Source organism: Mirounga leonina, unplaced genomic scaffold (genome assembly GCF_011800145.1).
Source record: "Mirounga leonina isolate KUSES-001 unplaced genomic scaffold, KU_Mleo_1.0 Mir_125, whole genome shotgun sequence".
NCBI classification, from domain to species: Eukaryota; Metazoa; Chordata; class Mammalia; order Carnivora; family Phocidae; genus Mirounga; species Mirounga leonina.
Window position 1 is genome coordinate 61,717,548 of NW_023270305.1, and position 15,577 is coordinate 61,733,124.

The 15,577-nt window shown below is 39.3% G+C and overlaps 1 protein-coding gene and 1 non-coding gene across 13 annotated transcripts in view; one reads left to right on the plus strand and one right to left on the minus strand.

Annotated features, from left to right (window-relative positions):
* Positions 1 to 15,577, plus strand: part of NRXN1 (neurexin 1) — a 1,139,755-nt gene that overhangs the window by 440,773 nt on the left and 683,405 nt on the right. For 11 of the 12 annotated variants that reach the window (XM_035001585.1, XM_035001587.1, XM_035001593.1 and 8 more), the window contains one exon: positions 88 to 249. In XM_035001585.1, coding sequence (XP_034857476.1) covers positions 88 to 249 — 162 coding nt within the window. Of the gene's footprint in view, positions 1 to 87; positions 250 to 15,577 lie in introns of those variants that run through there. The other variant, XM_035001595.1, reaches the window with a different exon arrangement.
* LOC118008330 lies at positions 12,642 to 12,772 on the minus strand. The gene has a single exon (XR_004678649.1). It is a non-coding gene; the product is annotated as a small nucleolar RNA SNORA63 (small nucleolar RNA).

Genomic DNA, 15,577 nt, shown 5'->3' on the forward strand with positions numbered 1-15,577 from the left:
AAAACAAAACACAAAACAGGCATATCCCAGGATTACAGTATCTAGGTCTGAGTATAGCGTGTCCTTTCCCTGTGCTTTGTTATCTAGGTGACAATATCAGTGGATGGGATTCTTACCACAACGGGCTACACGCAAGAAGATTATACCATGCTGGGGTCTGATGACTTTTTCTATGTTGGAGGCAGTCCCAGCACAGCAGACCTTCCAGGGTCACCAGTCAGTAACAACTTTATGGGCTGTCTCAAAGAGGTAAATATCACTGTCACCAGAATCATTCCTAATCCATGATCCCATCATTTCAGATCCGGACTGAAAGCACCTTTGCCGAAGACCCAGTGTTTGCGGAGTCAAATGGCACAACCTTAAATTGGATATTCTACTGTTGTTTGTATAGGATTGGGGGAGGGAGGCAGCTCATAGAACATTATGAAGGAATGAAGTGCCTCTTCTTTCGTAGTCTGTAAGTAAGTCACAGTTAAGATCTGCATGGGCAGTTGTGTATTAGCTATAAAAGAAAGTGAAACAAAGGAAGGCTTTATCGGGAGTTAAGTTCAATGCCTTACTCATTTTTGCGTAACTGTCGTAGGTGTTTTTAATACAGTGGTGACTTGTTTGATCGTTACAGGAAAAAAGAAGAAAAAAATTAGGATACGAGAGAGGTTACATAAAACAAAAACAAAATGAGGCTGTGTGATGAAATGATTTTGTTCTTAGGTTTGAAAAATATTCCGAAGGAAGTGAAGCTGTTTCATTTGTGATCTGATCAGCACGCTTGGTATTTACCTGAGCAAAACTATCAGGCTAAAAGATACCAGTAATTTCATCCCTCATACTCAGCTGTCCTTATCTGTTATAAATCTTGATAAAATTGGAACTTGTCGGGATTTGGGGAGAAAAAGATTGGGAAGTCCTTGAATTTCAACTTATGTTAATATGTTTTTTCCATAAAAGCTGCTTGTTTTCAATCAGGTAGAACCCAGTTTCTTTTGGCTGCTAGAACCAGAGGTTTCTCTTGTATTGTATGGTTGCAGTTTAATGGTGTAGACCTCCAAAATGTAAAGTGTAATCACTGAATTTATGAGTGATTAGCCATGGGTGCTGTTGGTAAGCGGTTACATACTTTGGTTTATTCTAAAGAAAATATTCCAGTTATATAAACTTGATTCAGGTAAGCATCAGTGAAAAACAGCCTCCGCTTATCATACCCTTACCTCTCCTCCGTGTATGCGAACATACTGCATGGCCCAGTAGTGGCTGGATATAGAAGAATCCTAAGAGGAATTTGAAAATGCTCATTTTAACAAATCCAAGGAGATGCAGTTCTGAAAAGTTGAATTTCACCATACTTTGTGGTGGGAGGGATCGACTGCCTCCCAGAGAATAACTTACACCCTTTATAAGTATGTAGTATGACCCAGGACTTCGCTAAGCTCTGTGGGCGTAATGAAGTAATTATGATTTTCATTATTATAATAATAGCACTGGCATTTTTTGGAACTCTTATTTTGTGTCTGATGCTATCCTAAGAGCTTTACAGGGATCTCCACAATATAGGTCGTCATTTTATCATCCGTATTTTTTCAGGCAAGGTATTAGGTTTCAGAGCAGGTAAGTTTCTTGAGCAAGTTGTTAGCAATAGCTAACAACTATTAAAACCTAGAGCTTAACCAAAGAAGTCTGATGTCAGAGTCTGTTGTGCTCTTAATTACTGTCATATACAGTGTCCCAACAGAAATGTTTGTTAGGGTCCCTGCCATGGAAGATTGTGCAAACCGTTGAGGTGCTTACAAACTGAAACAGCTCTTAGAAATGTGTAATAGACTGTGAGGGATGAGGTATTAAATTGTGTGGCAGAGTTCTACTCTTTGGAGTCCAAGAGAATGAAATGAGTGAGAGACCTAGTAGACAAAGAAGATACACAGAAGAGTAAGAATGTGAGAATCCTGATGGATGACTATGGTTTGGATAGGCAGGGGATAGAGAATGGGTTTCAGATTAGGAAGAAACATGGTAAAACAAACAGAAACTAGTGATAAGATGCCTAAAACCCCTTTCTGGTAAAGGGGGTTTTACCCTTTTACCCACACTGCCACCCACCCAGCCCATTTCCTCACTTTCACTGTGAACAGGCCAGCCTACAGTCAGCCCCTAGGCCCTGCTTCATCTATGGAAAGTCAGTCCTGCTGTGGCCTAGGGAAAGGAAAGGTGATCTAAGAATCCCTAGCAGAAACACGACTGTAGCTAAAGAGCTCTTTCGGCTATCTAGTAAAAACATGAGGTTTTCTGCAGTGACCACCCAGGTTCAGCTGAGCCTTGTTGTCTTCTGACAGTTCGGCGTGGCGGGACAGCTTTTTGAGTGTAGGAAGCTGCCATGGATTGAAATCATAGTTTCATATTAAACTGTATGTCAGATTAATGTTGTAACGTTTAAATGTTAACGAGTAGTAGACACATTTTAGAACTCGTCTATTTTTATTTGGTTTTTCAGTCACAAAAAATCACTACAGCACAGACAATCCAAGTGGTCTTCCCTGTGACATTCATTTAGCCCCTGCTGAGCCCATACAAGGCAGGTTCACTCCTGTCATGATCTCTACTCCGGTTGATACCGTTCCTCTTAGTTGATTGGGCACCTCCCTCGCCTCTCTCTCCCACAGCCTGGGGGTGGGGGGATGTGTGTAGGGCAAGTGCTGTTGGGGTTTTTTTGTTTGTTTTTTAATTTTTGTTTTTTGTTTTTGTTTTTTTGTTTTTTGACGTGTTACCTCCCTCACTTTCTTTCTTTTTTTTTTTTAAGATTTTATTTATTTATTTGAGACAGAGAGAATGAGAGAGAGAGAGAGAGCACATGAGAGGGGGGAGGGTCAGAGGGAGAAGCAGGTTCCTTGCCGAGCAGAGAGCCCGATGTGGGGAGCCCGATGTGGGACTCCATCCAGGGACTCCAGGATCATGACCTGAGCCGAAGGCAGTCGCTTAACCGACTGAGCCACCCAGGCGCCCTCCCTCACTTTATTTCTTCCTGACACAGTAGAGGGTGGACAGGTACAGGCACAATCAACCTGTAAATCAGAACATACCCGACTTAGAGGGCTTTTGGATGGGCCATAGTTTCTGAATTGCTGCCTATTTAGAATGCCCTGCTCTTCCTACTTCCAAAATGAACTTGCGACAAAGTGTCATAGATTTGGAGGTAAATGACCTCATTTCAGGTAGATGAGCTCCGTAGAGTTACTGAAAAGAGAGGAACATGCCCATCTTCCTTCTCACCACATTTCTTTTTTTTTTTTTTTTCATTTCAACATTAACAAATATTTTTTGAACACTCGTCCTGCCCCAGACACTGTTCTAAGTTCCAGGGATATGCAGTAAAACAAAGCCCCTGCTCTTCTTTTTTTTTTTTTTTTTTATTCTTATGTTAATCCCCATACATGACATCATTAGTTTTAGATGTAGTGTTCCATGATTCGTTGTTTGTGCATAACACCCAGTGCTCCATGCAGAATCTCACCACATCTCTTAACACTAAGCCCAGGTAAGCTTTCCTCCAGCTTCCATAAGCTTTTGGCCCTGGAGTACATGGTATGTCTAAAACCTTAATTATGGTTTCATTTATGGTGCGTAACAATTTGCTTTTCAATCTGTTATGTAATCCCTTTTAGGATGCCCAGTCCTGGGGAAGATACTAGTAACACCAGGTCCGAAGCTATAGAAGAAATATTGGAGTGTTAGATTAAGAAGGATCCTGGGAATCATTCTCCAAGCCCAGTCTCCTTTTTTGGAAATGGAGAAACAGACCTAGAGGAATTACCTGACCTACCCAAGAGCAATGAAGGGGTAACAGGAGTAGAACACACAATACGGTCAGATAAAATAGAATTTTTGAACGGCTGATTCTGTTCTACTGTAAACAGTGGCCTCAAGACAGAAATAGAGATGGCCCACCATTCTCACTAATTCTCATCTTCATTCTTTAAAGATTACAGTGTAGGGACGCCTGGGTGGCTCAGTCTTGTCAAGTGTCCAACTCTTGATTTCAGCTCAGGTCATGATCTCAGGGTTGTGAGATCGAGCCCCACGTCAGGCTATGCACTGGGCATGGAACCTGCTTAGGATTCGCTCTCTCTCCCGCTCCCTCTGCTCTTCCCCACTCATGCTCTTTCTCTCTCAAAAATAAGTAAATAATAGGGGTGCCTGGGTGGCTCACTCGGTTAAGCGTCTGCCTTCAGCTCAGGTCATGATTCCAGGTCCTGGGATCGAGCCCCGCATCGGGCTCCCTGCTCCGCGGGGGGCCTGCTTCTCCCTCTCCCACTCCCGCTGCTTGTGTTCCCTCTCTCGCTGTGTTTCTCTCTCTGTCAAATAAATAAATAAAATATTAAAAAAAAAAAAAAGTAAATAATAAAGATTAAAGTGAAAAAAAAGATATTACTTAACATGATGAAACAACCTATAATTTAATGTTCATTAGAAGCAGTTAGGGCTTTCCCTGTATGGTATTTGATAATGCCTATTTGAAATGAGACTTAGCTTGCACGCAGAGCAACGAACCCTCATTAAGAAAAGTGTTATTATATTTTAGTGATTGTCAAATTTCAAAATAAAGTAAAATTAGTTTAACGTAATTTGGCAAAACCTAACCTGAGTTTGTTTAAAAAAAAAAGAGGATATCTTGAATGGCCAGGAATTTATAATAAGACAATCAAAGTAGGTTTTTTTAAATTATTTAAATTTTCATCATAAATAAATCAAAAAGTCTTTAGAGAAATGTCTGAGCTCACTGAAAACGACTTTCAAGGATATAAATTTGAGAAAAGTTAAAGGAAAAAATTGTAAATAATGAATTACCATTATATAACCCCCATCTAAGAAATTCCTAGAGGATGATAGGTCTTTAAAAACATGCTTGTAAATCCAGTTTTTACAAAAGCGATACTAATCGTGCTTTGGCAGAAACATTTGTGTATATTCTTTGCATTTTTTATGTTGCTTAAGAATTGTTGCAAATATATGTTGCTTAAGAATTATTGATCATTTTAGTTAAATTTAATTTTTCCAGCAAGCAGTTCTTGAGTGACTGCTGCAACAGGAGAGGGAATCGGAAGAGCATGCAGAAAGATAAATCACATCAGGGTGAGGTGCTTGGAGTCTGTCTGAGGTCACCTTACTGCCCCGCCCATTCACCTTAAGCTACTTGGGAAAGCATTTTCCATATAAAAGTATCACAGTTGATTCCTAAGGTGCTCATTAGAATTTTTTTTTTTTTAATCTTCAAAGATAGATGAAAATCCCACTAATACGTGTTTCTGTCCCAATATTTTTACCGTGAAGCCTTCTGTAGTAAATGATACAAGGAAGGGTCATGCCACTCCCTCATTAATCTTGCCTTAGAATCTGCTCCTGCTATTATGCATTTCTTGGTCTCTTTGTACCTCCAAAATGCTTTGAAACACCTATTTCCCTCCTGCAGTGAAGATTATTTAACATAGTTTATTGGTAGGGAAATGAAAGTGAAGAGGGAGGAAAGGATTGTCTTCAATAAAACAACCTAGAATCTTTTATTTGAAGTTTGTTTTTAGCCATGTGTACTTGCTGGAAGTCTTACAATCAGTTATTTGAGTGGAGACACTGCCTGTGTGAGACAATTTAGAATGTCGCCACTAAGTCTTTTGGGGTAAGCCTAAGGAGGGATTCTAGAGAAAAAGAAAATAGTGAAATGCTAGGGGGAATTAAATCCCTACTGAAAATTTCATCAACCTAATTAGATCAGCTCTGCCTTTAATTACACTGAGAAACTTCTGGCACTAAAAATTTGGAAGATGCTACAAGGTGGATGAGATTCAGAAAATATCCTTTTATGTAAGCATCCCTCCCCCTACCCCGTTAAAAAAAAAATAGTTGATTCTTCCATGTAATCATCATGGTCCCCTCTACCATTTGGAGTGGCAGCTCTGTAATTCCCAAGGGGTACCAGCGTCAGCAATGGGAAAGAGATTACAAAATATCCTTTGTGCAAATACCCCTTAATTCCTGTCTTTCTTCTTTTGGACAATTGTGAAGGCTTCCCAATTTAAACCCTTCCGTGGTAGAACCAGCTTGGCAAATGTGTGTCCTCAGGTGTCCTTCTGTTCTTTTTTCCTTCATTGCTGAGGGAAGACTGGAGTGCCTGTCATTTACATGTAAGAACAAAGATCCGTGACAAAATCTGCATTTTAAGTTACCTTCCCGAGTTTGCAAGAGAAGGCTTTGTGACCTCTTGTAGAAATTTGACCTAGCCTGAACGTGGAGGGTAAGGAGGTCTTCACTCATGTTTGTAAATCATGCAACTTGGGAAGAGCGAGGACTTCTTTAGGTGAGAGGACCTTCTCTTAGGAGCTCCAGAGTGATGATGCAACACATTTCTCCCCAGGTTTTCATTTCCTCCAGACTCTTCTGTGTTGGGGTCCCTGATACCTATAAATACATTCTGCCTTTGCCCTCTTCCTGTGCTCTCACAGCCTGTGCCTCCATAGGGAGCATTTGACAGTATTCGCTGCCCTTTCCCCAGGCTTCGTTCACTCTCTCAGGAAGGGAACTACGTTTTGCATTTCCTTGTGCCCCATTCAGATCTGAATATTTTTTTACTCACCATATTATTAGATAACTAGGGATCATACCACCATAACTGTATTTGGTAAAATGTCCTCACATGAGCTAACCATTTAAAATTAGGTTTTGCTAATGATCCTCAAAATAATAGACTGCAAAAAATGGAGAGGGATTCCTGCAACTCAAGCACTCACCCATTTGCTTGGGGCTGACTTTCTAGGGGCAGAGTCTTGGCTTAGTGACGCCTAAGAAAGCTTGGTTTAGTCCAACTGGAGAGGAGGCAGATTGGCCTGCGGTGTTTTGGGCAGAGGTTCTTGTCTAGAGAGAACATGAGTTTCCTCCATCTGATTTAAAACACAGAAGATGGCAGTTTGCCTTTAAAACCCTAACAAGAAAATGAGAGAATTTGTGGGAATGTCAAAGAACTTGACAAATCTTTATGTGCCATTAGGCCCTGTCTAATTTCTTCAGATCTTGGAAATACTGAAATGTGTTTTATCTCTTCCGCTGTAATAAAGTGTCAGCACTAAAATGCAAACAGGTCAATTACCTTTGCCTCATTTCATTTGCAGGACAGCAGACCACAGCTTTTTTTAAGCCAGAAATCCCTTTTTCCTTTTAAGGGTGTCTTTCCAAGAACCCATGTGAGATAATAATACTAATACTAATACTCGTCCTGCAAATGAGGACTCTTGGGAGCTCAGCAGAACACATGTCTCTGAGTGGTGAGGTTGAACATGACCTTGATATTCCATCTGTAAGCTGAGTGCTCATGCTGATTAGACTGCATTGCCTCAGTGAGACCAACCAAATAAACCCCAGTGATGTAAGCTCTGTGGTACCTAACTGTATCTAAGATTATACTAGACACTACACAAAGGGACATTAAAAGTCAGAGCTATGACTGAAAGGATAAAGTAGTTGGTATATTCCAGAGTATGAATCATTTTCTATTTCTTATATAATATCTACAACATCCAGTGAATTACCCAATAGGCTTGTGCTGGGGGCATCAGCAACACAGCAAAAATAATTTACTTTAAAAATAAATAAATAAAACTGTGAAAAAATTTGATATTTAGTATTTCAAGCTTAGCAGCAAGAGAGTCATGGAAGAAAAGAACAATTTGTGTGTGTGTGTGAACTTAGGGCATTTTATCTTTAGTACTGCTTTTATTATTAAATCCCATGAAAGGGTGCACTATCATTTTTTTCAGTGCTCTGTATGTTCGAAGGTAAAACTCTGAGCATGACAATAGTTTCACATTAGCATTATTCCTACCTGACAGAGGACATGGAGACGGGAGAAGTTAGGTGACTGACCTGGGAGAAAACAATGACTCAGTAGCAGAGCCCAGGTCTGAAACCGAATAATCTGACCACAGAATCCTTGCCTTTAACTGCTGTTCTATGTTGCTTCCTCTACTCTCCTCTCATTTCTTGTTCTCAATATTTTTATTAAAGTCAAATTAGATGAAATTAACTTTTTTTAATGATTTATTTATTTATTTTAGAGAGAGAGAGTGAGCAAGCAGGGGGAGGGGCAGAGAGAGAATCCTCAAGCAGACTCCCCACTGAGTGCAGAGCCCCGACAAGGGGCTTGATCCCAGGACCCTGAGATCATGACCTGAACCAAATTTAGTAGTCAGCCACCTAACTAACTGAGCCACCTAGGCGCCCCAGATGAAATGAACTTTATAAGAACCTTGAGGGAAAAGAAAAAAACACAACAGTGCAACCTAGATTGCTAGGACATTGAAGATTGTGTCAAAGAGGGAGGGGAAGGAGCAGGAAAAAATTTCCTGGATGCCCAGTTGTGTATGAGCTTCCAATGGGATTATTTCTCCCACTGTTCTAACTGGTACTGAGATGTTACCTCCATGAACCTCTTCTTTCCTTTAGCAGCCTACATACCTTTCCTCCTCTAAGGAGGTAAATAAGATAAAAATGCTTGTCACATATTTCTGTACTCTGTAGCCAACCATATAAACAGGGAGACACAGAAAACACATTTGTAAGAACTTTATAGACTTCTCTGAAGTATTGGCTTCATACATTGCTAAGACTAAGTTTCCCTCTGTACATTGTAGCCTTGGGGACAAGGGAGATAAGCAATTGGGGCAGAAACAAGGCATTTTGCCATAGACACTCTTCGAGACTGGGTTCAGGGAGTCCCATCTGCTCAGGTCCCCAAGGAAGTGGAATTCAGCTCTTTAGTTTACAAAGCATCTGGTGAGTCCTTGCCTGGAATTCAGCTTTTTGGACATAGCAGCCTCCATTCCAGGGGACCCACGGATTTTTATTTCCCATCATTTTTGGCAGAAGCCCCCATAGCCTGGAACTATATCAGCAGTTGGCATAATGGATTGTAGTGCTTTCAAATATCAAGCTAGCATAACATTGTTTGGTAGAGGGTTCAATGACATTTTAATTCTGAGGACTTGATACATTTTATAGAAGATGACATTTTCTAGCCCAGCAGACAGCAGTAATGAATAATGTCTAAGACTGAACGTCTCCTCTTAATTTCAGCTCCGGCTAGAGTCTCTTGTTTAAATTGTTCCATTTGCTTACACATTAGCACTTGCATGGGTCCATTCACCGAGTCAACATTAATCAATACCCTCTATGTGCCAGGCTCAGTTCTAGACACTGGGGACACATAGAAAAAAAAAGACAATGCACTTAGGAATCTGGAAGGAGAGCCTGACAGAGAAACGGGTAATTACAAGTTCTTTAAGTAAGGTATGAAAAAGTGCTCTAGTGGGGCACCTGGGTGGCTCAGTTAGTTAAGCGACTGCCTTCCGCTCAGGTCATGATCCCAGGGGATCGAGCCCCGCGTCGGGCTCCCTGCTCCTCGGGGGGCCTGCTTCTCCCTCTCCCTCTGCCACTCCCCCTGTTGTGCTCTCTCTCTCTCTCTGTCAAATAAATAAGTGGAATCTTAAAAAAAAAAAAAAAGAAAGAAAGAAAAAGTGCTCTAGAAATACAGCAGAAGCTGTAGTTAATTCTGCTAGAGGAAATCAATGCCACTTCAAAGAGAAGGTGACAAAGTAATCCAAGTTATCCTGTCTCCCTTTGCTCAGCTCTATAATGGGTTTGCTATTATATGGGATTGAAGCACAATTAATTTGCTCCACTCTCAGAATTGGAAAAGAATAGGAAAGATAAAATGACTGTGAAGGATTAGAAAACACATTACAAAGAAAAGTAAAAATTCCATACAAGCGCAAGTTTGTACTTTAGCATGTTTGAGCCATATTTTAGAAGTCTGAAATCCATCTAAAACAAAGTGAATATTTTGGATTTCATCTTAGTTTCTATTATGAAATGATTTATATACCTTAGTTCGTTGGATCAAGTGCTACGTTTGGAAGAAAATTATTCCTGTGCACAGTAATTAGTCTTTTTCAAGAGAATTGTCACTATTGAAACACATTTAAAACAAATTAATTACTTTAATATGAAAATAATTCTGATACCATTCAGAAGCATGTGATTTTAAATAATAAGAAAATGAGATTTTTGTCTTTGTTGAGTAAATATTCTGTGCACAGAGAAACTGGTGACTCTCAGGGTTCAGTTTATTTCCTGTGTATTATATGACTATGTCCTACATCCCAGGTTCCATATGAAGTACCAGGATATAAGATAATTGGGTTGATGCAGGTCATCTAATCAAGGTCTTAATAACTGAATTGCCTTTCTAATATACATATTTTTTCTGAGCCTAAGTTTGCAAATAAAATCAAATGGGGATGATAGTAACCAGTTATAGATTGCTATTACCTTAAATTAGTTAAGATGAATGGCTTTGGAAACAGACAGACCTGGGTTCAAATCCTGACTCTCCCTAAACTCAGTCATTGTATACCTGAGAAAAGTTACTGAATGTTTTTGTGCTTCAGTTTTCTTGTCTCTAAACGATTAAGTGAAACTATGTAATTGAAGAACTTAGCATAGTGCCTGGTGTACTGTAATATTTCAATAATTAGTGAGTAGTAGCTACAGTTATATTGCAAAAAGGATGCGCAACCTATGCATGCTTCATGGACACATGACCTACATAGGCACCCAAGGCCCCACACATATTCTTGTTTTAATATCTTACTGTAGCTGTGTTGATATTCTTAATAACTTTTAAACAAGGATCCACTTATATTCACTTTTCCCTGGACCCTACAAAGTATGAGGATTTTCCTGATTACAGATGAGTTTATGAGATTTGACACACAGTATCTTACTTTAGAAGTTATTTAACTATCCTAACAGCTTTGTGAGGAAATTGAATTAGCTTGGGAATCACAAATTATTTTTAATATCATTAAGGCCACATCACGAATACATAAAATAGTTCAGAAAACCTCTGTTCATTGAGTCTCAGCCCAATGTGCTTTCCTTGTTTGCTCTCCTAAATTATAAAATATCCACCTTCTGCTGCATCAGAAATTAGTAAAGATAATTGAGAAACTCTGATTTTTTTTTTTTTTTAGAAAAACATGGGTATCTTATGAAGAAGTGGGTAGAGTCACTTAATTTTTATAGTTCAGATACATTTTTTTTAACCTTTTAAAGATAATATCATTATCAGATTTCAGTTAACATTACTTTTCAAAAAGAGTTGCGGTACCCTTGCCCATGTTTACCACCTACAGACAAAGCAGAGCCTCAGACCGGAGACTTAAATGTTTGAAAGAGTAAATTAACATTTTCTTCCCCAGTGTCCCCAGGCGAAAAGATATGGTCACCAAAGATTGACATCAATCCTTCACTCTCATAACCTTTAGTTATTTTTAATAATTATTTGACTATGTATTAATCAACATATTTATATAAAATCACATAGAATTTATATAGTATAACTTCTAAACAATAACATGCAACTAAAAGCTGTAGTTTTTAGGTAGTTTAAAAAGAAATAAAACCCACCAACCACTGCTAGCCCCCTTAGGGATTTACTCCTCAAGGTGTGGCCTGGAACCAGCAGCACCAACATCACCTGGGAGCTTGTTAGATGAAAAACCTCATGCTCCTCCCCAGATCTACTAAATCGGAATCTACAGTTTAATAAGATCCCCAGGTGATTTCCTATGCAAATTAAAGTTTGAAAATCACTGAGCTAGAGCACCTCAACTACCATATTTTATTGACATCATTGACTATTAGATGCACAATTATGTTAAAATCACTAAACACTGCCAATTAACCTAGGTTAGTATGCATCTCAGCTGCCACTCAGATCTGAATTTTAGAGATCTTAAAATATAAAACAATGTACAACCTAGTAGCCTAGCAGTGACTCTGAATCTTACAGCCAGAGCCTCAGCATCTGAAAGTGCCCTGATCCCCTGGGAACTCCCCCAGGCTCAGTTCCTTCCAAGGCCTTGTATGAGCTCAGTCTTCTTTTCAGAGATGGACATCGGGATCTGATTACACTCAGGGAGGAGAAGTCACCAGGACACACACAGGGTCAGTCAGTCCCCCAACAGTTTAAATTTAGGGGTGAATACAGTCTTGGGATGAGTCATATTTACTATCCAAGCAATAGGATTTTGCTTCTGAAATAGCTGGAACTAAGCCCATGACCATTAAAGTAAAATTCCTGCGTGTTTTTTTTTTTTTTTCCTGCGTGTTTTAATAACAATTTTAAACTAGTTCTCTTAACCTTTATTTCATTTTTAGAGTACTGACCGCTTTCATAGCAGATTTTTTTTTCCCTTGCCAAATGCTACAAATTACTGTGTGCAGGTTTACTTGGGTTAATTATCATTTTTGTATGGTAATAATCTTATGCTGAATTCCATATATACTCTTCATATTTATTTATTTATTTATTTTTTATTTTTTTTTAAAGATTTTATTTATTTATTTGACAGAGAGAGACACAGCGAGAGAGGGAATACAAGCGGGGGGAGTGGGAGAGGGAGAAGTAGACTCCCCGCTGAGCAGGGAGCCCGATGCAGGGCTCGATCCCAGGACCCTGGGATCATGACCTGAGCTGAAGGCAGACGCTTAATGACTGAGCCACCCAGGCGCCCCTCAAGTCAGTGTTTTACTTGGTAAACATGTCTGAGACCATGCATCCCTGGCTGCTAAGCACCATGGTGGACAGGGCTAGAAAGGTAACAGCTTTATTTTGAGCAGGGGGCAAAGACAAGGCAGCACTTTACAGCTACATTGTAACTAGATCCTGCATCTCTTCATATTTTTTTAGACCATGGTTTATATAGGATTATTTTACCTTACCACAATTCGCTAACTTAAACAGATTTCTATGTATTTATTTACATTTTAACAACTTTGTAATATAATGGGTTATGCCCTAAAGGAGTAAACTCTTCTTGGGTATAAATTAGACAGTTGGGGATTTGAGGCATTAAAGAACCATTTGGAGAAATGCGGCGTCTGCAGCATGAATTTTAATAAGAGCCCCCTACAGGCAGCTAAGAAGTATGGCACCTTTCTAAACTGATAAAAGAAAAGAGATGCCTTTAACGTACATAAATGAGAAAACCATTAATCCCAGGAAGAGTGTGCCATGTGATGCTTATAAAAAGGTCTATCTGAAGCAAGGTGGCTGTAGACTTTTTAAGAGAAGGAGGAGGTTTCACAGACCCCGCCTGAAAATTTCTTTAAGACACCAGAATTTTATGGCATTTTGTATATTTCCCTACTATTTTCTCCTAAACCAACTGTAATTGGAGGCTATTTGTTCTTGAAAATATATTCAAATTAAATTTCCTTGACTTTATTAGGGAATAACACTGAAAATACCACCAATTACCCCCACCTACCACCCAGGGAAATGCGGCCTTTTTTCACTTCATACAACTTTACTTGGCATGTATAATAAACTCTTTCCTTATTCCTTAATTGCTTCCTTAATTAAGCAATTAAATGTAAAGTGAGATACCCAGAAATGTAGTTTAAGTAATAGGGCAGATTTTTACATTCATATGACTTTTTCTTTAGGTAGTACTTATGATCCTCGAGTAACAATCCTTCCAAATTTATTCATTTATTCACCTCACTGAGTGCCAAATATGTCTCAGGCACTGAGTAGATGCTGGGTTTACAAATATGATTTGCATTGACTTGGCTAGATTCCGAAAACACATAACACATAATGATGAATTCCAAGGCTTTTCATTAAAAATATGTATTAAAGGACCACCATAAAATGAGCCTGTGCTAGATGCTAAGTGAGGATAGAAAAAGAATAAGACATGATACAGGGGAAACAAACATGTAAGTAATTGGGTGTTGTTATTCTCCTTCTCCATTCTCACCTTGGGCTTAGCTCTGTCATAGCACTTACTGCTGTTCTAACTGACCAGTGTTTGATCACCTAGAGTTTCTCAAAAAGATTAAGCCCTAATGCCCTAAGACAGTCATTGTATGTAATAGTGCTAGTTACTTAATCATCCCTGAGAGAATTGAGAAAACGGTTATTGCTATTGCGTTCTGTGGTTCAGATGAAGACTCTGGCTGGAAGTAGCTGGGGGATGATTTTCTTGGTAGCATGAACTGTGGCTTTTATTTCTTTAGTGCTGCACCTAGGGCATAGTTGGTGCTTCTTAACCCTTGAGTAGATTCATTGTAATTGCACTCAAGTGAGATAAGTCCTGTAACAAAGGTTTGTGCTACATTCTAAGTTAACACAGTATTTGGAGAGTGGATGAGAAATGTCAAAAAAAAAAAAAAAAAAAAAAAGGTTTCTCATGGAGCTAATATGTGAGTTTGGCCTTGAAAGAAAAGTAGTGTATCTCCAAGTGAACAGGATGTGAGATGCAAAGTTGAGACAGGAGAAATTGGAGAAAGGGCACGGTTGTAAAAGAACACATACCATGTTTGAGGGAAGCAGGTCAGTCAGTGTGTCTAGGCAAGGGTGCATGGAAGACAGGTGAACAATGATGCTGGGTAAAAATTGGGGGAGATGAGAAATGGATAAAATGATGGCAGGAGTGCCTGCTGCAGTGGTTGAAAGTTGTATGTGTCAGAATCACCTGAGAGTTTATTAGACCGTAGATCCCTGTCTCCACAGCCTCTGACTTAGCAGTGAGCCTGCACTTTTATTAACAGTTTAGGGTGTTACAGATGCAAATGCTGCAAGGACTTTAACAAAGGCTACTATTTGTTACCGGCTGCCAGGGAGACTTCTAGAAAGGTCTGTGATAGGGCCAGAATACAGTAGGAATGATCAAAAGATCCCAAGCCTCCAGGGAAAAAAAAGTACAGGAGATCAAGGGAGAGATGTGAAGAGTTGATCTAGGGGCAAGAGAAGAACCGGGAATACCAAACAGTCCAGGGGTACCAGAGGTAGAATCAAGATGACTTGAGTTCTGGAGAAGAAAACAATAAAAAATATGAACAACAAGAAAAAAATCTACATATATCTACCAAAACAAAGCAATCAAACCAGTTATTATTCTTCGGATTAGAGTTAGAAGGAGCGACGGACAAAAGTGATGGGAGGCAGGAAGGAAGGAGGAAAACTGGCTGCAATTTTTCATCATTCAGACTGTACATCTCTAACAGTTGACCAGCCCATGCGAAGGGTAACCCAGTATATTTGTCTCAACCTCTGTGAGCACCCAGTGTTTCACCTGTTGAGTGAGGGGATTAAGCTTTGTATACTTTGAGGTTCCTTCCTACAATAAGACTTATGTAAAAGCTAAAACCCTTGCTGTGGTAGTGGTTATCTGTACAAGAGATAAATATTTGGGATATAAAGCTCTCTTAAAATCCTACTCTCAAAAGTGTTCTAGCCAAAGGGGTTCTGACATATCACTCTGAGTGACTTAATTATCCTCAAAAGATAGGAAAGATAGAATTTACCACCACCACCACTACCTCCCTGATCAAAAAACAAAACAAAGCAACAAACAAAATACTTCTGAATCTAAGAAAAACACGTTGGTTGAAAAAGATTCCTATCTGCTTGCTTGCTTGCTTATTTATTTATTTATTTATTTATTTATTTATTTATTTATTTATTTAT